At 42.0% G+C, this 24,441-nt stretch overlaps 1 protein-coding gene across 1 annotated transcript in view; it reads left to right on the plus strand.

The window, feature by feature from the left end:
• The window catches only part of LOC126101457 (probable G-protein coupled receptor Mth-like 4), a 317,300-nt gene that overhangs the window by 111,787 nt on the left and 181,072 nt on the right, over positions 1-24,441 (plus strand). The window contains exon 2 of the mRNA XM_049912110.1: positions 6,725-6,911. Coding sequence (XP_049768067.1) covers positions 6,727-6,911 — 185 coding nt within the window. The 5' untranslated portion in view covers positions 6,725-6,726. The remainder of the gene's footprint in view (positions 1-6,724; positions 6,912-24,441) is intronic.

A 24,441-nucleotide genomic window follows, 5' to 3' on the forward strand; every position in this document is an offset into this window, starting at 1 on the left:
ATGAAAGAGCATTCCAAAAATGTAACGCCGGCAATACCCGTCCTACCTTTCCACTTGGTAAAATAAAAAGTTCGAGACTCAATATCTAATAAAGGAGTAGATATGAAACTGCAAACCCACCTATCTTTTATACTTGTTGATCACACATTTATTGCTAATTTCTGGATCGTTCCCCTCTAAACAACCGACGTCATACTTGGCATGGATTTCCTTGACGAACAGGCCGGCCGAAGTGGCCGCGCGGTTCTGGCGCTGCAGTCTGGAACCGCGAGACCGCTACGGTCGCAGGTTCGAATCCTGCCTCGGGCATGGATGTGTGTTATGTCCTTAGGTTAGTTAGGTTTAACTAGTTCTAAGTTCTAAGGGACTAATGACCTCAGCACTTGAGTCCCATAGTGCTCAGGGCCATTTGAACCTTGACGAACATGATGCTGTTATCAGCTTTAATAAGTCATTGCTTATATTGAAATCCGATACGCAACATCTGCCACTTACAGAGCAGAGGTCATTTCAGTATCTAAGAAAATTAATTGGGATACAACATTCTTTACAGACACGTATTTCCGAAGTAACAATATCCACGAGGAATTTGATTATGACCTTGTGCAGACGACAAACAATAAGATGAATGAATGTAAAGCTTTGAACGACGAAGAGCGCCAACAGTTGCAGGATATTCTTTTACAGCACTCTGCAGTATTTAGCAATGCATCGGGAACCATGTCCAGTTTTGTTTACGAATTCCAAGTAAAACCGGATGATACATTTAAGGCAAAACATTGTTTCATTGCATTCCGCTGCGCGGGAGTAGCCGAGCAGTCTAGGGCGCTGCAGTCATGGACTGTGCGGCTGGTCCCGGTAGAGGTTCGAGTCATCGCTCGGGCATGGGTGTGTGTGTTTGTCCTTAGGATAATTTAGGTTAAGTAATGTGTAAGCTTAGGGACTGATGACCTTAGCAGTTAGGTCCCATAAGTTTTCACACACATCTGAACATTATTTCATTCCGTTCATCTATAGAAATCAAGTCAAACAAGAACTTCAGGCTATGTTAGACCAAGGTGTCATTGAACCAGCCGTTAGTCAATATATTAACCCTCTTCACATTGTTAACAAGAAAGATGGCTCACTTCGCCTTGTGTTGGATTCACGTCAGATCGACGAAATCATCATTACTGAAACCGATCGCCCGCAAACGCTGGAAGATTTTTTTGTAAAAATTTCACAGAACATCAACCTATTCCACTTTGGACCTAAAATCTGGATTGTGGCAAATTCAGTTGCATCCTAACTGCCGAAGAAACACTGCTTTCCTACGTTTCAATAACTGCTGCCAATTTTGTAAATTGCATTTCGGTTTAACACAGCTCCGCTGCTTTCATCCGTGCGATGAACACTATTCCTCCAATTGCATTAAAAGACAGAATCACCACTTACATTGACGGCATTCTAATTGCACAACCTTCTTGGTCAGAACATAATTCTGTTCTCCGCATGCTATTGCAAACTTTTCTTGCAGAAGGTGTTACCGTGAACCTCAGTAAATCTCATTTTGGTCAGGTTTCCATTAAATTCCTAGGTCACGTAATTTCGGCTGACGGCATTATGCCCGATCCCGATAAACCACAGGCTATCCGTGAAATTTCAATTCCGTCCACCAAAAACAACTTCGCAGCTTCCTCGGTTTGATCAATTTTTTTCCCCGTTTCATACACCACTCTGTACTAGATATCCCTAGATTATGTCATCTTACTGGTAAAAATAGTATCTGGTCGTGGGATGACCAACCACAGTCCGAGTTTCTCAATCTAAAAAATGCTTTACTTAACGCTCAACTTCTACCACATCCTGACCCGACAAAGAATTTTTCGATTGCTACAGACAGCTCCAAGACTGCTCTTGGTGTCCATGTATTTCAGGAAAGAGACGAAAATGGGACAATTGTTAAGAAAAACATCGCCTCTGCCAGTCACATCCTCACATCGTCTGAAAGAAATTGTTCTATCATTGAACTCGAAACATTATGTGTTGTTTGGGCTTTCACTAAATTTCGTCACTTTCTCTACGGCAGACATACTACAGTATACACAGATCACAGAGCTATTCAGTTTGTGCTTTCAGCTAAATTCACACATGACAGACTTAGTCGTTGGAAACTTCATTTCAGGAACTTGATTTTACGATTATCCATATCCCAGAAACCCAGAATACTGTAGCAGATGCACTTTCACGTTCACTGTTCAGTAATCAGCAAGAAATAGTCCCTAATTTCTGTCAAACTAATTTTAACCTTCTCTATTAATCAGGTAACTTCTGAAAATTTTATTTCAGCATCATTAAAAGACAACGCCAGAGAGCAGAGCAAAGACGACGTCTGGAAAGAGATCAAACGCCTCTGGCGTAGGGTGATCATACGTCCCGATTAATCGGGATTGTCCCGTTTTTTGAGGCTCAAAAATTTGTCCCAACTTTTTTTTTAAAAAACAAGCAATTTGTCCCGATTTTCAAGGATTATTTTCAGATATTTACAAAGTGGTTTAAATATTTTCTGAGTGTCGATTTTATAATCTATCAATTGAAACTCACATTCCGTACGTTGGTACCCACTGATAACGTACAGCTTAAGCACTATATTTGTTGCGTACTCTTATTTTCTTTGCTTTTGCTTGCCATTGTTGTCAGCACTCAGTATCAGTTTCGTGAAGTGCTAGCAAGTCGTGGCGATGCCGAAACGAAAATCAAAGTTTTCGGAAGAACTTTAGAGGAAATTTCCTTGCATCACTGCTACAGAAAATGACTGCTCAGCAAAATGTACGTATGTAACTGTGCTGTATCCGTGTCTCATGGTGACGCTGCAGATCTCAAGCATCATATGGAATTAGAGAAACACAAGAAGAATCTTCGATCGGCAGGTTCCTCGCAAAAAATGACGACATACTTTGTAACTTCAAATACACAGGAACAGAAAAACGTAACTGCAGCAGAAGGAACCCTGTCATTCCATGTTGTTAAACACCACCAAAGCTATCGTTCTAATGACTGCAGTGTTCAACTAAACAAAAAAAAAATTTCCTGATTCTAAGATTGCAGAAAATGTTTCGTGTGGAAGAACAAAGTGTGAAGCAATTATCAACAATGTTATAGCTCCACATTCCCAGAAACAGGTAATAGCTGCTGTAAACAGTGCAAAATACTTTTCAATATCTACTGATGCTAGCAACCGTGAGCATCAGAAAATTTTTCCTGTGATAGTTTAGTATATTTCTGTAAGTGATGGTGGACTGCAGACGAAATTGCTTGATCTTGATGAATTGCAGAACGAAAAGTCCGAAACTATTTCCAATTATCTTTCTCATTTTATACAGTCATTCAGTATCATTTCAAAGTATGTTGCATTTGGTGCAGACAATACTAACTGTAATTTTGAGGGGTTAATGAAGAAAGAGGGTAATAATGTTTTCACACATCTGAAAGAAAAATTAAAAAAACTCTGACATTGTTGGCATAGGTTGTCCAGCACATGTTGTTCATAACACACTTCAAAGTGCTTGTGATGTTTTACCTGTTGACATTGACTGCATTGTCATGAAGTTGTACAACCATTTTCATATTTTTTCTATTCATGTTGCAGAACTCACTGAATTCTGTGAATTTGTTGGTGTCACTTACAAAAATCTACTTTCCTTTTCCAAAACAAGGTGGCTTTCATTGTTGCCAGCCATAGAAAGGTTCTTGAAAGTGTATGAACCTTTGAAATCTTACTTTTTGTCACAGTCTAACTCAAAGTGTCCTGCAATCTTAAAGAGTTTTTTCAGTGATCCTATAAATGAATGTTATTTACATTCATAAATGAGTGTTTTCCAACAATCCATTCTGAGCATTGAGAAACAGAATAATTTCATATGTGAAGTATTAGCAGTCTTAAATAAAGCTTTGACAAGTCTAAATTCAAGGAAACATGAACATTTTGTACCACAAAGTGTAAAAAAAAACTGCTGAATGATTGTGATGACCACTCTGTTAAGAAATTTGACATAGCAGTATCAACGTTTTATGATGCTTCAGTAGACTATTTATCCTCATGATTATAGGGAATAGCTGAGTTTTCTGTATTCTCGTGGATGATGCTCACAGAACCACGAGAATGGTCAGTAGTTGAAAATACTTTAATGTAGCTAAATGAAAAGGGCATTATAGTAAATGATAGACTCTTATTTGATGAAATAGTTCATATACAGTCATTTGTAAAACAACAAGTGGAAACAGACATCGCAAGTAACAATATAAAGCGTGCAGCAGAGTGCCGCGAACATCAACCAAAACAGGTGAGTAACCTCCAGGAATTTCGCGTAGGGCAAAAAATATTGGTACGCACTCACTACCTATCCAACAGAGGAAAGCGTCATTGCAGTAAATTTGAACTTTTATATTCTGGACCATTTAGGATACGTATCTTCCCCATCCAAATGTAGTTCATATTGAAACTTAACGGACGAGAAAACAGCGAGGCAATCATCATATCAACAACGTCAATAACTAGATAGAATAAGTTTTGCTTTGGTTCATTTCACGTAGCTAGATAGAAATTTGACGATCACATAGCACAACTATTTATTTTTCCGCCTTTCAGCTCTGTATAATTTTTTTTACTGTTTTTCAGCTACTATGCTAATTGCCAAATTTTTTCCAGATGTGCGTATTTATATTGCCAGTTTTCATATACGCTTATTCTGATTTACATAGGAGTGTACATAATAATATGACACAACACAGATTTTTTTTACCTGATGCATTTCCTATGCTTACACAAATTCTATTGGTACCTTGTTTTCACGATTCCTTGATTATTCAGCATTTGATTAGGTGGCGACGTGCCTGGTAGGAAGAATCGTGCAGATCGGTTCTCTTACTGTAAGTTTAGGCCTTGCACATTTTTCTGTTTTCATACGCATGTGCATGAAAACAACAACTGAAAGAGATACTATTTTTTTCCAGCGGTTCACATCCCTTCGGTGGTCTGACCACTGCAAATGGTAATTCAGTCAATTGTTTTTTTTTTCATAATAAGAATTTGTGTCCTTTGGAATATGGCCTCTATATATCTTACGTTTATTTATTTCTGATGCTATTATATCTTTGCTGATACCATGTAATGTGTTTTTTGTGATGCTATGCTACTCCACTCTGCCATTATTGCACACCCTATGCAAGATAGTATTACTACTGACATTTATGCTGTTGTTTGATGATTTATTATTACATTTTTGTTAGTTTAGTCACTCTTTGTACTTTATAATGTTGCTATGTTTCATTTACGCCAAGTCTTGTGCTGTAATTTGATATATCTCTTGAACTTGATGATGTCACTAGTTTACTTGCTTTCACCTATGTAGAATTAAGAAATCAGTGTTACCTGTAACTCATGTCCATTGCATATACTCATCTATTTTGTATATTTTGCAGGACCAATGTACCAAAGTCTCATTGTCCCCAAACGAGACACTATGCTCATAAATAAAAGCACATGAAAGTGGAATGTGCCACCCGTTAAGGTGTGCAAGAAATGCATTACACAGAGAGCTTTACATAAGTAACTTATGTGAAATTCTAAAAACCATTGACACTTCTCACACTGTTTCCTGGAAGGCTATTGTAAACATTTTCCTGTTAGTGTACTAGGTAAATTAGGCAGATTGCCTGTAAAGATTTTGGATTAAGGACATTTTTTCTCTGCATAGTGTTAGATGTAAGAGAAAAACACAAAAATAGTATGAAGAACGTTTCAAACTATAATCGAGAAATCGCTGTAAACAGTAACTGTCGTACAATACCAAGGAGTCAGTTACCAGCATAGCATCTCTTTTCTTTTATTTTTTTTTAGCCACAACTGTTTTGTAACAATTTAGGCATGTAAATAGCATTAGGGCGCTAAATTTGAAAGTTTCAGAACACAGTATTGACGGATGTGTGTGTGTGTGTAAATAACATTGTGTCATGACCTAAACACTGAATTATTTGTGTCGCTGGCTTTTTTATGCAGACATTTCAGACCTGACAGAATATTGTGACACTTGAGAAGCACCATAAAAGCATTAGATACGGAAATATTAGAGCTGAAGGTGTGTTGAGCCTTACACCAAGTGTAGGCTAAAAGTTGTATATTGTGGCTTTCTTCAAACTGATACTCATTTTGTAGGTCTATATGTACGGCCACGTAACGTGCAAATACCGTTTACGTTGGTATATCTAATTTTTAGGTCTACACTTTGCATAAGGCACAATGGTCTCTCATTTTCATTTTCATATCCAAACTATTATGTAATGCTTGTCAAGTGTTACAGTGTTAATCCTCTTTCCAAGACATCTGCAAACATATGTATATTGTTTGCAGTTATATTGTTGACAGCATAATAATACATATATATTGATTATCTGTGCCAATTATTGTATGTAAGACATTTGTGATCAGTGGCTCGCCGGCCGAAGTGGCCGTGCGGTTAAAGGCGCTGCAGTCTGGAACCGCAAGGCCGCTACGGTCGCAGGTTCGAATCCTGCCTCGGGCATGGATGTTTGTGATGTCCTTAGATTAGTTAGGTTTAACTAGTTCTAAGTTCTAGGGGACTAATGACCTCAGCAGTTGAGTCCCATAGTGCTCAGAGCCATTTGAACCATCAGTGGCTCTTTCGACATTTTGTAAATTCAGAAAACTTCTTCACATTTTTTCCAGAAATGGGAGCCCATCAAAAACTCCATGGAGTAGCGAGACTGAAGAGCAGGCCACAATATGGAGCTGCCGTGTTACTGTTGGCATCCTTGGTAGTTCCGGTCGCCAGATGTTCGCTGGTGAAAATACCCAAGTGCTGCCCTCTGCACCAGCAGCTGTCGTACGACTTTGATTCATGCATTGATTACGAGTAAGTAACACATAATTTTGCCACAGTGTACGATATCAAATATAAGCGAACCATTAGCAATTGTGTGAGCCTCCAAGCTATTGTTATATGGTATGGTATTCCATAGCACATGCCAGAGACTGAGATCATGAAATTATTCTCCAGACAAACTATGTCTGAAGTGAACGTGGCCACTTACAGCAACACTGTAAATCACGCCTCCATTAGCATCCATTGCTTGTATAAGTGCCCACAGCTTTAAACAATTAATTAAAATTGTGTTAGTACACTGTTTCCAACTTCTTAACTCAGACAAGTCACAGCGTTGAGATCCAATACCCTGTTTCTTCAGACAATCAGAGTGTCCATCTCTCTTCAAGAGACATACACATTCAACTGGCTGACGTAGGCAATGTAGTGAGTTTTAGTACCATTTCATATTGTTAAGACTTGTGTATATGTTCGTGAAACAGGTTTTCTTTGGACTGACCCATACTGTCGCCTCTTTAACATTGGCACTTTGTGTGCTAGTGCACTGCTAACATCGTGCACTGGATGGAGGTCTGTCCCCTGTCTTGATAATCAGATTTACTTTCTACATTGTTTCCCGATATTGCTTGGGGGGAAAATTCTTCATTCTTTCTGTTGAGAAGAACATGAAACCTTCCCCAATTAAAGATTATGCTCCATTTTTAATGACCAAGTTGTTGATGAGTCATTTCCACTAAACACGCTCCCTTCTTTCCATCTTAACATTTGGACGTTTCTCTCCAAAAAAACCCCTGAACACTTCCAATGGTCACATTTTTCCATAGCAAATGCGTAAAATTTCAACAGACTATACGACGATTTCTATGCTCGTCAATTTTGTGTCTCACATACGTCTCTGAGAACCTATCATAACACTGGATTTCACCATTTATAGTCATAAATCGCTTCGCCTCACAGGTCAGTCTTGAAAATGAAATGAAATGTCGTGTGGCGAGGGCCTCCCATCGGATACACCGGTCGCCTGTTCACAACATCCAGTCCCAGAGTGGAGAAAATCTCCGATCCAGCCAAAAATCGAACCCAGTCCCCTTTGCATGGCATTCCGTCGCGCTGACCACTCAGCTATTGAGGCGAGCAATCTTGAAAGTAGCAGAGAAGTAACACTGTTTGCAGAGGCAGTCAAGACGTAACCCTCGTCTGCCATCTGCAATAGAATGGGAGAAGTATTTGTTTGGCTTTTCGAGTTGGCGATTGGCTGATATCGAAGCACTTGAAATGTTGGTGGCTTCCTGAACGAACTAAAGACAATAACCTAGAAATGAATTTTGTCATCACATGGAGTCAACGCTGAAGCAACATAAAGGCAAGGAGATTAGTGTGAAGCTAGGCTATTGTTAAAACGTGGATCTCATTAAGATACTGACCACAGTTACAGTAATTATTGATGATTGTAGTTTAGGATGAAAGGGTACTGAATCTAATTGTGGAAGAAAGAGTCAGTGTCACAACTTGGCTAAAAGAAAGGATTAACCCACAGGACACACTCTGAGGCACCAAGGTATGGTTCGTTAATTTAGTAATGGGGAAAGTATGGGGGAGGGTATAAGTGGGTAGGGAGACCTAGGCCTCGATACATGAAGCAAGTTCAAAAGAATTTAGGTTGCAGCAATTATGCAGATATGAAAAGACTTGCATATGTAGTTTAGCATGCAGCACTGCTTGAAATCAATCTTCAGGTTGATGCCTGCAACAACAACAACAACAACAACAAAAACAAACACTATGTATCAGTATTGTAGCTATGAGGGTTTTGGTTTACTTCGACCTTTGCTCATAGGGTTGGATAAATACCAGCGGCAAAACATTTGGCATCAGAAGCCACACCTCCTCCCATTATCTATCAAGTGCACAAAAATTGCCTCTTTATGTCTCATGTCAAGAACCACATCCTTTTCCATGACGTTACAAGCCAAGAAGTAGGTAAACTACACCCCTCTTCTAGAATCATAGTGCAGTGTTTTACCATGAAACATACAATTACAGTGCGTTAATTTATTGGCTATTAAAATGAAACAAGTCAATTAGAATGTAGCCGCCATGTTCAAAAGTAGTCAAACATCCTTTATTATTAACCAAAAATACAACAGAAATATTTATGTCAAACATTGTACCTATCAACTCACATTAGCACAAACAGCATCAAAAATATGTAAAGAATGTAAACTGCAGTATTTTCATACCTAAAATACGTCAGCAACATACATACACACACATATGTCAAAATTGTTGCCTAAAATATGAATGTGGACTCTCAGATTTAGTGCCCCAATGCTAAATTGTTACAAAACACATGTGGCTAAAAAAAAATCCTAACCTGGGAGCTAACATTCAGTTTTTAGGGCTACACTTGTAATAAGCCAGAATGGACCCTCAATTTAATTTCCACATCTAAATTGTTGTGTAACGCTTGTCAAGTGTCGCAATATTAATTTACTGTTCAAAATATCTGCGAACATATATATGTTTAATCTGCAAGACAATGTTTATGTCGACGTTACTTCCACAGATCGTCAAAAAATATGTGAGAAACACACACATAATTTTTTGAAAACACACATAATGTTAATGTCAAGTGTTACAATATTATCTGTGATGTTCGAAGAGGCAGATGCCAAAGCAAAGTTGGTACCTCCCAGTGTCACCACAAGAAACGAAAGTTGTTGCAAGCTGCATCGACAAATGGGCGACACCGGCATAGTCAAGCCCACAGATGTTTCGCTATCCACCACAACAGTTCGTTTATTTATGGCTGAGCACAGGACCAACCTGTCCAGCTTGTGATCATTAAGTAGATGATAACATCGTCTTTAGTGGGCAAGCTGTGTGATCAGTGTTTTAGGCTTAACGCTAAGTGAAATTATTTTTCAGTGTACTATGAGTGAGAGACTTGTATTTCATCTGTATCAAGTGATATGCTTATGTTCAGAGAAAATAATAAATACTCATGAAATTCCTGTGGAAAAGGATTGTACACAGTACCTACACTGTGATAAAGTGAACTAATATTTTTCATGTTATAGTATCCACTAGGTGCTCCCCCAAAGCAAACTAAAGAATCCTCCATTGTACTGGCGAGTGTATATTCGTACAGCGTAGCAGTGTTTATACAACTAAAATATCCGTGAAAATACATGAAGGGTGCTGCTATTTCGATATGAGGTTATGTTACTCATGGTTCTGACCTTTTTACAAGGTCTTTGGTAATGCACTACCTCACCAACTAATATTCTAAAGGGGAGGGGGAAATAATGCATCAAGTTCAATACTGGAAAAATATATTGAGTGATAATGACTGGCTAATTTTGCCTTTTATTACCTTCAGTTTAGTTCTGCTTGAGATTACATACAAACAAAAACTTTCAAAGGAGCCTGCAGAATTTACCAGTTGGAACTATAGTGCCAAGGTGCTGTAAAACATTCACAATGTCTATTTCCATAATCAGTCTCTGAATAACATCATTGTTTATTCGCAATGCTCCAAAATAAATTATGTAAAAATACATAATTTTAGGGAGGACATAGACGTTTCGGCGATATTTTTATTGCGGTATATGACTTAAACTGCATATTTTCGTGACATGCAAATTTAAGTTCATAATGCTCCAAACACAAGATGTAAACATGATCAAATACAATGATGAAACAGATATGAATGACATATGGTCAAAGAAAATGGAGAAAGATTCAGATCAAAATTCAATATCTCATTTATGTTGCATATCATAACACAGAAGTGAATTACTTATTACTGTTTGTGAACTAAAATTCGGTCTTTGCAACAGTATAAAAATAAATCTCAGAATACGTAAGATTTCGAGCACAAAACACAAATGACAGTAATTTAGTAACTTAACTGTTCTATAAGATTAAAAAATAACATAGATAGTAAGATGACACTGTCTATAAAACTTAAAGGTTAAGGAACACCGGAAACAACAAGAGTTAGAATATTCTACCACACTTGCCAGGCAAAATGGATGCTCAAATTAAATATTTCCATATCTAAATATTACTCTTCAAAATACACACAGATTGTTTATTGACTCTACTGAAATAAATCATGGGTTAATTCGGGTTGCCCCTGGCGTATAGCCAACCTGATGGACAGTAGGTCAAAGTGAGGCAAAACTCCTATAGCCATACTACTTTCAGCATATTTTTGACCAGTATCGCCACATACTAACATCCTATCCTTCCACAATCCGAATTTATGTTCCACTTCCAATTAGCAGACAGTCGATGTGACACTAAACCCTAATCTACTTTCCTTCCTTTCCATAAGCATAGTAATTCAATTCGTGATACAGAGCTACTATACATCATTGATTAGTTTTCAAAGATCTGTATTTTCGAAAGTAGTACATGTAGAAACAGGACTGATGCAGGAATAGAACTGTAAACTCACCAAGTTTGCAGTTTACACTCTACAAATGTTCAAGTGCGCCTCTGGTCACACGACACACGTCCAAGCGGTAGTCTCGTTCGCTCCATACGTTATGTACTAACATACTGCCTATGGTCATCACAGCAGTATTGATGAGATCTTTGAGTTGTTTCAGTATTCTAGGTAGTGGAGGTACGTAAAAACGCTCCTTAAGGTGCCGACGAAGGAGAAAATTACAAGCCTTTGGGTTAGGTGACCTGGAAGGCCAAGGAAACAGATCCGCATCATATTCATCACTACGTCCAATCCAGCGATGCGGAAGTTCGTCGTTTAGGTAGTGACGAACATCGCTGTTCCAATGCCATGTATTGTTGGAAGATCAAATTGTCTGACTTAGCAGTCAGTTGTGGAAACAAGGACAATTGCAACATATCAAGAAAAGACATACTTGTCACAGTCTTCTCACAGAAGAGAAACAGCCCGTGCAGCTTCCACTGTGACACTGCACAGAAAACATCAACCTTGTGCGAATCTCGTTCATGCGCCACAATTTCATGAGGATGTTCAAGGCCTCACACTCTAACATTATGGCGAGTAACCTTGCCAGATAAATGGAAGTTTGCTTCTTTGCTGAATATTAGTCTGGAGACGAAATGTTCATCTTCAATTTCTTCCTGCACTGTGATGCAAAATTGAAGGCCCTGACCATAGTCTTTTGGTTTTAATTGTTGCACGAGCTGTAGATAGAATGGTGTGAAATGTAACCGTCGCCGCAAAATCTCTCACACAGTTTGCTGCAGTATTCCACGTTCGTGGTTTATTTATTTATTTTTTTTTTTTGACTGCGTTGAAAAATACCATCTCCATCTCGACACACTTGTCACACTTGTCGACTGATACTCTTCTGTTTACAAAGATAACCAGTGTCCCTAAATTGTCGATGCCAACGCACAGTAATCTGTTTTCATAATTCATTCCGAATGTGCGGTGCACTGTTGTAACAGATAAACATCTAGCATATTCCAAACCTCAAAAATACTCTTCTTGCATTGTCGCCATTTTGTCGAGGCACTGTACTCCTAACACAATGCAAACTCGGTAATTTATGGTTCTATTCACGCATCAATCATATTTGCTCACGTAAAATCGCATTCACACCACATGCGTCACTCCGCTCTACGCTGCAGACAAACGCGCGGTCCAGAGCATTGCAGCTCAGAGCAGACGAGGGAAGAACTGCGCAGAATGCAGCAGGGCGGTCGTAGGTGCGCAGCAATGTTCGAGTGTGCACACGCGCGGTCAATAAAAATGGAAAACCTGAACTGCCGCAGAAACAGAGTGCGCACGAACTAACCATTTTCTTTGATGTACTGACACATAGTTTGGCACCCATGCCGGATGTGTCGCAGTGCGCTGAACATCTTTCCTTGGTTTTACGCAGCACGCGACGGCCGATGTGGACAGAGATGTACACACGAGGGTTATTCGGAAAGTAAGGAACGATTGGTCGCGAAACGGAAACCACAGTGAAAATCCGATGAAGTTTTGCACAGGTGTGTTGGGCAGTGTCTCTAGTATGCCCGTCGATCGCGTTACGTCGTTCTTTTTAGTTCTGAGCACACAGGTAGCACATAAGGATATCTAGAACAATAGTGTCTTCCGCCAAGTACGAAAGCTGGGGGAGAAATTTTGCCTGAAACTATGCAGCCATTACATAACTGTCGTGCGTTTTCTTCTTCAAGACAATTCTCAGCCACATTCTGCAGGGGCAATGAAGATGCTCCTGCATCGTTTTCAATTGGAAATGTTTGATTACCCACAATACAGCCCGTAATTGTCTCCCTCTGAGTCTCATCTCTGCTCACATGAACCATTGGCTCTGAAGACAACATTTTGGCACAGACAACAAGCTGCAGGGTGGTGTAGAGAATTGGCGGAAAGCACCCTGGAAGTTGTAGCTAACTGTTGCAAATAAAACAGTTTTGATTTTCGCTGTGGTTTCCATTTCACGACCTGTCGTTCCTACTTTCCTAATAGCCCTCGTATTCCGCTTTCAGCTTGTCCATGCCTGCCCGAGAGCCAGGTACATCAGCAGAACGGGAAGGTTGATTTATTTCCATCCAAGACGAACTGTGACCAACCCAACCAGTCTAACAGAATCTTGCTTGTCTGTTCGTCCTCACGCTGTGCTGCGTTATGTAGCAGTGTAGGTTGTTTCCTTGCATTGTAGTAATATCAGTAATGTTCAGAAGTTGATGGGAAGTGTTACAAGACGAGGCTAAATATAATATATATTCGTTTTACCACATTGTAGGCCAGAAAATAGTGGATTTTATTTATCTTTTTTTTCCTTTTTAGCATTTGTCGGACTGAATTACTTTAGATACGAACGGTTTTCTCTGCACCTTCATCTTTTTTCGAATAGTACTGACTATTCTCAATTCGAAACATCGTCACCTCTAATACATGTTTTGTGTAGTAAGCAGAACCATCTCTGAAGATCGATAACCTTACATCTAAAAAGCTGAACACGGCCGTTACATTGCAATGTCAATTTAAATAAGTTTATGAAAGTCTAGTTTCTTTAACCTTCGTGTGTTTCAGCCAAATACTATTTTACTTACACCAATCTGAACCACTTTTCCAGGGTGTGTATTGCAGGTTCGCTGAATTAATTCTAAGTGGCCAAAATAATTCATTATGAATTCACCAAATGCAGTTCAGCAAACACGAAGTTCGTTTTTCATAATATGTTCAGCTAAAAAATAAGTGACTGAAAGAAGAAGCTTTTCATTCATACTAAGCTTTCTTCGCAATAAATTGTATCGCACCAAAATGTGCTTCTCAATTTCAATCAATGTTTGCCCTAAATTTAGAAAGCCTCTATACTGCTTAATGGCCTGAAACCTATAGCATACATTTCCACACACTTGTCAGCCACTAAGTCTTTGTTCTCTTTCAGAATATTTATGGAACGAGGAAACTGCTAGTCAAGTTTACAGACATGTTGTAAGTACTCGAGGTTTGCGAATGAATGTTTATTAACCTTTTACACAATTTGCACTGCGAGGCACCTACCGATTTATTTGAAGCTTCCTCATAAACACATGAAAACTTTTCCCCTACTGGATTTGCGCTCTGTATCGTGACTAGTATATATTCCTAAATCTTAATTTATCCTCAATCCCCTTTAACTTTGGTTTGTTCTTTTTGCTGGTCCCACCTTTATGATACAGGCTGCAGTGAAACTACCTTTGCAAAGATGTACATGACTAGTCACCTTGGTTTGATAGCGCAACTTGTTGTTAGATGCAGCAGCTTGCCAGGCTTGCGGAAACCCAACTTGCCCTACTTTAACCACTGGGCTTCATTCACATGTACTGCAGGTCGACCTGGTTGCGGCGGAGATAGGGCCAGGCGGCAGAGATAGGGCCAGGCAGGTTAGAAGGAGAATTTGTACAACTCTGGATAAGGACACGGCTTAATACTTTGAAAATATAAGATTCTGAAAATGAATGAATCATTTACAGTAGCCTTGGATAAGAATGGCATTACTTCCCCCCAAGTTAACATGGGTCAGAAGCACAATGCCGATATCTGTGGCTGTACAATAATAATAAATCTGTTGAGCTGTCGTGTCTCTGCGTTTGAAAATCTTCTCCAAAGCTATTAGTCGAATTTTCATCGTGTTTTCAGAGGAAACTTGGCCATATCATCTTGGGTATTAATAAACCGCTTCAGCTGTATTTAGTCGTTTATTGCATCACTACCAGTTTCGTGGCACCAGAAGCCACATCGTCAGGTGAACGTCTCTATAACAATAAATCCCGAAGGAATAACAATCGCCGGCCTCTGTGGCCGAGCTGTTCTAGGCGCTTCAGTCTGGAACCGCGCGACCGCTTACCGTCGCAGGTTCGAATCCTGCCTCTGGCATGGGTGTGTGTGATGTCCTTAGGTTAGTTAGGTTTAAGTAGACCTCAGATGTTAAGTCCCATAGTCCTCAGAGCCATTTGAACCATTTTTGAATAACAATCCTGAGGTATACACTAGTTTTCTGTTCCTGCTTTCTCTAAATGCCTTTCGTTATCAGGACCAGTAATCACCGTAAAATCAATGACTCGGAATCTGTGTCAGTCTGGGTTAATGGTGCTGACAATTGTAAAAAATTAAACTCGTCGATGACCTTACACATTGTTAGAGAAATAAAATAAAGTATTTCCTTTCCCTTATTCCTATCAAAAACAAAGAATCAAATACAAAGCCATTGCATCAATCACATGGGAGATACTCTGTGTGAGCGTTGACCTTGCTCGTTACGCAACGGCTTATACTTGACGGGTTTGGTTTTTCACTCTGGCCCAAAATTAGGTCTTAATAGTCTTTCATTTATTTGCACCTTACCATTGGATCACTATGATGTGATTTGTTTAGGACCCATCCACCACAATGGAATCCGGATGTTTTATTCTATGACATACCGCCTTTTAGCGGTGTTTTGTTCTGACGGACGACGAATGTTGGCTACAAAGTTAGGAGTTTTTCAGCTCTAATATTTTAGTAATGTGAGTAGTAACATTTTAATATTCTCATGTAAAAGTTTTTAATAGTATTTAAATTTTTAAAAAATCCTAAAGTAATTTACCATACCAGTGTATATCTCAGTGTTGTTATTCCTTCTGGATGTATTTTTATACAGATGTTCACCTGAAGATGCGCCTTTAGTGCAACGAAACCGGTAGTGATGCAATAAAGGACTAAATACAGCTGAAGCGGTTTGTTAATATACAAGATGGCTAGTCATACCTATGATTGTTCCACCTGCAACTTGAGCATAACCTGCGACAAGGTGTAGGCTTTATTTCATCAAAATCGGATAGCGAAAAAAAAAAAGATGTCATGATTTGTTCTGTTTAAAACCGTCCTAATTGACTGATAGTCTGTTTGAACATGCTAATATTTTTCATGGGGTTTCCACATGTAATTTGGGCATAGCTTAGGGCCCCTATAGGCTTTATTTCATAAAAATCGGATCAAGGAAAAAAAGTGTCGTAAATGGAAGTTTTATCCATAGTAATATTATAAATGCGAAAGCAACTGTTACTTCTTCGTAATTTACTCCCCAAACAGATTTCGATGAAATTTGGTATGAAGATAGCTTCAACCATAAGGAAGAACTTAAACTACTTTAGAAAGTCTGTATACTTATTGATTTGAAGAATATTAAGGGAATTACGGAAATATTTACTCTTTGCAAAGCAATTTACTCTTTGACTTTTAAATTCTACAATGTATGTGAAAAAACTTGTAGTGGTTGATATGTGCTATGTGGTGCAATTAAAAGTACTGAATACATTGCTTATACACTACTGGCCATTAAAATTGCTACACCACGGAGATGACGTGCTACAGACGCGAAATTTAACCGACAGGAAGAAGATGCTGTGATATGCAAATCATCAACTTTTCAGAGCATTCACACAAGGTTGGCGCTGGTGGCAACACCTACAACATGCTGACATGAGGAAAGTTTCCAACCGATTGCTCATACACAAACAGCAGTTGACCGGCGTTGCCTGGTGAAACGTTGTTGTGATGCCTCGTGTAAGGAGGACAAATGCATACCATCACGTTTCCGACTTTGATAAAGGTCGGATTGTAGCATATCGCGATTGCGGTTTATCGTATTGCGACTCTGCTGCTCGCGCTGATCGAGATCCAATGACTGTTAGCAAAATATGGAATCGGTGGGTTCAGAAGGGTAATACGGAACGCCGTGGTGGACCCCAACGGCCTCGTATCTTTAGCAGTCGAGATGACAGGCATCTACTCCGCATGGCTGTAATGGATCGTGCAGCCACGTCTCGATCCCTGAGTCAACGTTTCCAAGACAACAACCATCTGCTCGAACAGTTCGACGACGTTGGCAGCAGCATGAACTATCAGCTCGGAGACCATGGCTGCGGTTACCCTTGACGCTGCATCACAGACAGGAGCGCCTGCGATGGTGTACTCAACGACGAACCTGGGAGCACGAATGGCAAAACGTCATTTTTTTGGATGAATCCAGGTTCTATTTACAGCATCATGATGGTCGCATCCGTGTTTGGTGACATCGCGGTGAACGCACATTGGAAGCGTGTATGCGTCATCGCTATACTGGCTTATCAACCGCCGTGATGGTATGGGGTTACACATCTCGGTCACCTCTTGTTCGCATTGACGGCACTTTGAACAGTGGACGTTATATTTCAGATGTGTTACGACCCGTGGCTCTACCCTTCATTCGATCCCTGTGAAACCCTACATTTCAGCAGGATAATGCACTACCGCATGTTGCAGGTCCTGTACGGGCCTTTCTGGATACAGAAAATGTTCGACTTCTGCCCTGGCCAGTACATTCTCCAGATCTCTCACCAATTGAAAACGTCTGGTCAGTGGTGGCCGAGCAACTGGCTCGTCACAATACTCTCACTACTCTCGATGAACTGTGGTATCGTGTTGAACCTGCATCGGCAGCTGTACCTGTACACACCATCCAAGCTCTATTTGATTCAATGCCTAGGTGTATCAAGGCCGTTATTACGGCCAGAGGTGGTTGTTCTGGGTACTCATTTCTCAGGATCTGTGCATTAAATTGCGGGAAAATGTAATCACATGTCAGTTCTAGTATAATATATTTGTCCAATGAATACCCGTTTATCATCTGCATTTCTTCTTGATGTAGCAATTTTAATGGCCAGTAGTGTACAATTTTCGATATGTTTAATCCATACATCCAGGGTATTTGTTACATAATGCACACGTTGTGTAATGTATAGCTACATCAACAGCACGATATGCATAGATGCGTGCTCCTGCCTATCCCCCTTTGTACACACATTGCTCGGCAGCGACGCTGCACATGCCGATGCATCGTGCATTGCAACAGCTTGGGACTAGGGAGAGCTGGGTGCAGTTCATGAGCTACATTTCCCCATACAGGCTGACACATGAGGGCAGCTGATGTTATTGCAAGTACAATAGCTTGCTTACTCATCATCACTGATCATAATTAAACTACTGATACATTTGCGCAGCTGCAGGCGACGACAACGTAAACATAAGACTGGTATAACGGTAGCAATATACGCTGCTAGAAAAGAAATCGCGACATCAAAAAACAATTAATGTAGAATAATGAAATTTCGGGAATACCGCCCCCCCCCCAAAGATTTCAACACTGTAATATCACAAGTCAATGGAAGTGCGAGATAAGCCGGTGAAAATGTGAAATGCTGGTATAGTAAATACCGGTGTAATCGCCAAAATGTTGCGTACAAGCACGCTAAGTGCACGTATTGTGTTGTACAAACGCCAGATGTCATTTCACTACCTGTTGCACTTGGTCGGTCAATACAGGGACGGTTAATGCTGATTGTGGGTGGCACTAGAGTTGTAATTCGATGACGTCCCATATGTAATCGACTGGAGAAGATCTGATGATTAAGCACAACGAGGCAACAGGTAGACACTCTGTATGTTGGATTACAACAACGGTATGTGGACGAGCTTTATCCAACTGGGAAACTCCCACTGGAATGCTACTCATGAATAGCGGCACAACAGGTGGCGCCACAACCAGAGTGACGTACATGTTTCCATTCAGCGTGTGTGGGATACCCACGAGAGTGCTGGCGGCACCTCAACGCCCTCCGCTGCCTTAGCCACACATCTTGGGGTGCAGATCGCTGCACACTGCTGCGACTGTACAGAGCCCTTGTGCAGTCCCGGCTTGATTATGGGTGCCTGGCCTATGGGTCTGCATCACCCTCAGTGTTGAAGTTGTTAGACCCCATACACCACTGTGGGGTTCGGCTTGCAACTGGCACTTTTCGTACCAGCCCCGTAGATAGTCTACTGGTGGAGGCCGGAGTTCCCCCGCTGCGGATTCGCCGCCATCGACTGCTCGCCGACTATGCTGTCCACGTGCATTGCTCGCCAGACCATCCCAATCGTCGCCTGCTTTTCCCTGCCATGGTCCTCCATCTGCCCGAACGGCGACCTAGGTCTGGGCTTTCCGTAGCTGTCCGTGTCCAGTCCCTGCTGTCAGAACTGGGGTCGTTCCCTCTTCTGCCTCCCTTCCGGGTCCGTACACCTACGCCTCCCTGGTGTTTGTCCCGGCCGTCCGTCCGATTTGGCACAGGGAGCTAAGGACTCGGTTCCGCCTGTGGCCCTCCGTCGCCGTTTTCTTGCGCTCCTCGAATCATTTCCGGGCTGTGAGCCTGTCTACACTGATGGTTCCCTGGTTGATGGTCGCACTGCCTACGCTTTTGCTCACGCTGCCCATGTTGAGCAACGCTCCTTGCCAGCTGGCTGCAGTATTTTTACTGCAGAGCTGGTGGCCATCTTGCGCGCTCTTGAGCATATGCGTTTCTGCTCAGGTAGGTCCATCGTCATCTGCAGTGACTCCCTGAGCAGCCTTCAGGCCATCGACCGCTGCTATCCCTCTTCTCCTCTGGTGTCCTCTATTCAGGAGTCTGTTTCCGTCATTGCCCGCTCTGGTCGTTCGGTGGTCTTGGTTTGGACGCCAGGTCACGTTGACATCCCGGGGAACGAACGTGTTGACAGGCTGGCCAAAGGGGCGATCGACGCCCCAGCTTTGGAGATCGGCCTCACAGCTCGCGACCTGCAGCTGGTGTTGCGCCGTAAGGTGCTTGGGGTGTGGTCTGTTGAGTGGCATGGCATGACAGCCCAGAATAAACTGCGGGCTGTCAAGGAGACGACCGATGTGTGGCGCTCCTCCCTGCGGTCTTCTCGCAGGGACTCTGTCATCCTGTGTCGGCTCCGCATCAGCCATACATACCTGACGCACGGCCATCTTTTACGTCAGGAGGATCCCCCCCTGTGTCGGTGTGGGTCCCGGCTGACGGTCGCCCACGTTTTATTGGAGTGTCCCCGACTGCGCACCCTTCGGCAGTCTTTTAATCTCCCGGGCACCTTGCCTTTGATTTTATGCAACGATGCCTCCATGGCTGACAGTGTTTTACATTTTATCCGTGCTAGTCCTTTTTATGGTTCCATTTAGAGTGGTCCTGCACCTTTCCCTTTGTGTGTGTCTTGTCCTCGAGTCTCTCATATTTGGTTGCAGCTTTTAGTGTGTAGTCGGTTGGCTGACTCTTTCCCTTTTTTGTTGTCGTGGTCAGTCAACCAGTCTCCGGCCATCTTCTTTTCTTCTGTTTCTTTCTGTCTGGTGTTCATCTGTCCTCTTCGTGTCTGTCGTATTCGTTACCGCATTTGTGTTCTTTTAGGGCCTGGTGAGGAGTATCCTTCCCCTAGGGGTTTTATCTGCTCCGCGCCTTAATGTCTCGCCTGTTTTTGGAATGGGGGACTGATGACCTTAGCTGTTTAGTCCCCCTTAAACATCCTAACAACCACCACCACCACCACCACGAGAGTGCTATCGCTGTCATACGAAATCGCACCCCAGGCCATAATTCCAGATGTAGGTCCAGTATGTCTTGCATGCATACAAGCTGGTTTGAGGCCCTCAACTGGCATCTTTGTGATCAACATATGGCCATCTCTGGCATCGAAGCAGAACCAACTTTTATCAGAAAACACAACATACCTCTAACCTGCCTTCCAATGAGTCGCAAATGCCGGAGATTTGGGGTCAATGGAATGCACGCTACGGGGGGGCCCGGCTCGAAGTTGACCTTGGAGTAACCGATTTGTAACAGTTCGTTGTGTCATTGTGGTGCCAGCTGCTGTTGACATTGCTGCTCCAGATACAGTGCAATGCGCCAAAGCCATACGCCGAACACAGTGGCCGTCTTTTTTTTTTTAATTGGATGGGGTCCCTCCACGTCCACGTTGTGACCAGATCAAAAGTTCCATTCCGTATAACATATTAGTTTTCGAATCAGGAGTCACAGGATGCGGGCTGTGATGTTGTTCATGCGTCTGGGCAGGATTACTCATTGACATGGTCCATCAGGAGACAGAAATTGGACGAAAGCGATCGAAGGGTAGCGTTTTTAAGGGCAGAGGGAAAAAAGTGCCAAGGCAAGCGCCAAGAGAAGAGAACCTCTGCGACAGTAGGACGGGTAGTAAGAGCAGTAGCTGCTTCCTAGATGCTACAGTGCATGCAAGGTGAGGCTATGTTAGTGCGAGGTATCGTGCATCGATACCTTTGTCGCTGCGGGTGCTCGTTGTAGATAGGTCAGTCCGGGCGCTGCTTTCTTCTTGCGACCGTACATTCCCGTGACCACCGCTGCCACCAATCATGTACAGTGGCTACATTCTTGCCAAATCTTTCTGCAGTACCGCAGAAGGAACATTCAGCTTCTCGTAGCCCTATTACACGACCTCGTTCAAACTCAGTGAGGTGTTGATAATGGCATCTTTGTTGCCCTAAAGATAATCTTCACTAACATCAATTCACCACGTCCAGTCCCTAAGGTAACTAACGCTCACGAACGCTACAGCATGCGTTTAAAGCAAACCTGATTTCCATCCTCACAGTAGCGCTACTAGGGCCACTCTTACGCATCTGCCTTGAAATTTGAGTAGACAACATCATTCAGATGTAGAAACACGCTTACAAACTTTCGTTTGTATCGCATTACTCCATCTTGGTGCTGCGATTTTTCCCTATAAGTGTATATTTTTCCTCTGTTGTGTCAAACCTATATTAATATGACATTGCACCAAACGTCTAAATAAACATAGAGAACAAAACATGGAGACGTGACGCTAATACCGTGTCACGCTGTCTCTAGCCTCGATAATGGCTTCAGTTTCGGCGAGGAACAGGGTCCACAAGGTTTTACAGGGATGCTATATCCAGCAGAAGCCATTTGTTGCTGATTGTATCCTGCAGAGCTACCAAATCTACCAAATTGCGAGGTATTGATTATTACATTACACCCGCTTTTAAATAGTCCCAGACATTTTCTGTGGGATTAAGATCGTCTGATTTAACACACCAATCTATGTCCAGTAGGATGTCTTCAGTGTTCGACAAATCAGGAATGTATTTGTGCAGCTCTGAGAACATACCTTTGAAGGCGGGTGTGTGCACAGCGACTCGTCACGGTGTAAAAGAACAGGTAACAACAGGTCACCAAGAATGCACGAACTGTTACTCAAGCCATATACGAGAAACAGCCTCGAAACATCACAGAACCATCTCGGGGCTGCACTACTCACTTCACACAGTGCGGATCAAACGCCTCATTGGCCATTCACTGGCACCATTTGAAAAGAGGCGAAATCGCATCTCGTCATACCAAAAAATGCTTCAAATGGCTCTGAGCACTATGGAACTGAACTTCTAAGGTCATCAGTCCCCTAGAACTCAGAACTACTTAAACCTAACTAACCTATCACACACATCCAAGCCCGAGGCAGGATTCGAACCTGCGACCGTAGCGGTCGCGCGGTTCCAGACTGTAGCGCCTAGAACCGCTCGGCCACCCCGGCCGGCTCGTCATACCACGCTACACTCCTCCGCTCACCTATTGGCCCACTGAAGATGTGCAGCTTTGTGTGTTGCTGTGAGAAATTGACTTTTGTGAGCTGCCTGACTTCGCTGAACACAGTACCTTTCGCAATGTCGCTCGGAACCTGTTTGAGACGGACCTGCTATCACGGTCAGCAATAATTCCTGTCGGGATTGATGCAGTTTTCCTTGACAGGTGTGACATTCTCTCTGGTCCTTGTCGTGTAGGATACTTTTATACGACTTCTGTTCTTACGACATGTTTCATGGTTGCTAGTGGCACTCAAATCCTTGTAAGTCAATTATTATCCGCAATGAAATCATAAAATTTTATAAAATTTTATTGTAATCAAATAGGATACTTGCAAGAACATCATTTTTCGACATAGTCTTCTTGCGTTTAAGCGAACTGGGTCCATCGTTGTACAAGCTTCCTGATGGCTTTATAAAAGAAAGTTCTCGGTTGAGCTGCGAGCCAAGAATGCACCGCTTCTTTCACTTCTTCGTACGAGGCAAATCGACGGCCCCTTAATGCCTGTTTGAGTGGACCAAACAAGTGATAGTCAGAAGGGTCAAGATCGGGACTAAACGGAGGATGATCCAGTACTTCAAATTTGAGTTTCTGGAGCGTTTCAGCAGTGTGGTCAGGAGTATGCAACTACACAACACCTTTTGACAGCAATCCTAGGCGTTTGCTCCGAATTGCAGGCTTTAGTCTGGCAGTAAGCATCTCACTGCAACGTACATTGTTTATTGTTGTGCCCCTTTCCCAAAAATGTTCTAGTGCTGAGATTCATTGGAAGAGTCCTAAGGAAATGCAATCCGAAAACAAAGGAAGTAGGTTACAGTACACTTGTTCGCCCACTGCTTGAATACTGCTCACCAGTGTGGGATCCGTACCAGATTGGGTTGATAGAAGAGATAGAGAAGATCCAACGGAGAGCAGCGCGCTTCGTTACAGGATCATTTAGTAATCGCGAAAGCGTTACGCAGATGATAGATAAACTCCAGTGGAAGACTCTGCAGGAGAGACGCTCAGTACGGACTTTTGTTGAAGTTTCGAGAACATACCTTCACCGAGGAGTCAAGCAGTATATTGCTCCCTCCTACGTGTATCTCGCGAAGAGACCATGAGGATAAAATCAGAGAGATTAGAGCCCACACAGAGGCATACCAACGATCCTTCTTTCCACGAACAATATGAGACTGAAATAAAAGGGAGAACCGATAGAGGTACTCAAGGTACCCTCCGCCACACACCGTCAGGTGGCTTGCGGAGTATGGATGTTGATGTAGATGTACTGGACATTGTGCGTCCCAATAAACCGTAAGCTTCAGTTTTCCTGCGGACGGTTGGCTCTTGAAAGTTTTCTTGCACGGCAAATTTGGATGTTTCCATTCCATACTCTGCCGTTTACTCTGCGACTCGTAATGATGGATCCATGTTTCGTAATGATGGATCCATGTTTCGTCACCAATAATGATCCTGTCTAAGAAGTTGTTGCCTTCGTTACCAAAGCGATCCAAATATTTTCTGCAGATGTCCAAGCACGTTTATTTATGCAGCTGTGTGAGTTGTTTTGGTACCCATCTTGCACAAACTTTATGAAACCCAAGTCTGTTGTGGATGATTT

This window comes from Schistocerca cancellata, chromosome 9, assembly GCF_023864275.1.
Source record: "Schistocerca cancellata isolate TAMUIC-IGC-003103 chromosome 9, iqSchCanc2.1, whole genome shotgun sequence".
Lineage (NCBI taxonomy): Eukaryota > Metazoa > Arthropoda > Insecta > Orthoptera > Acrididae > Schistocerca > Schistocerca cancellata.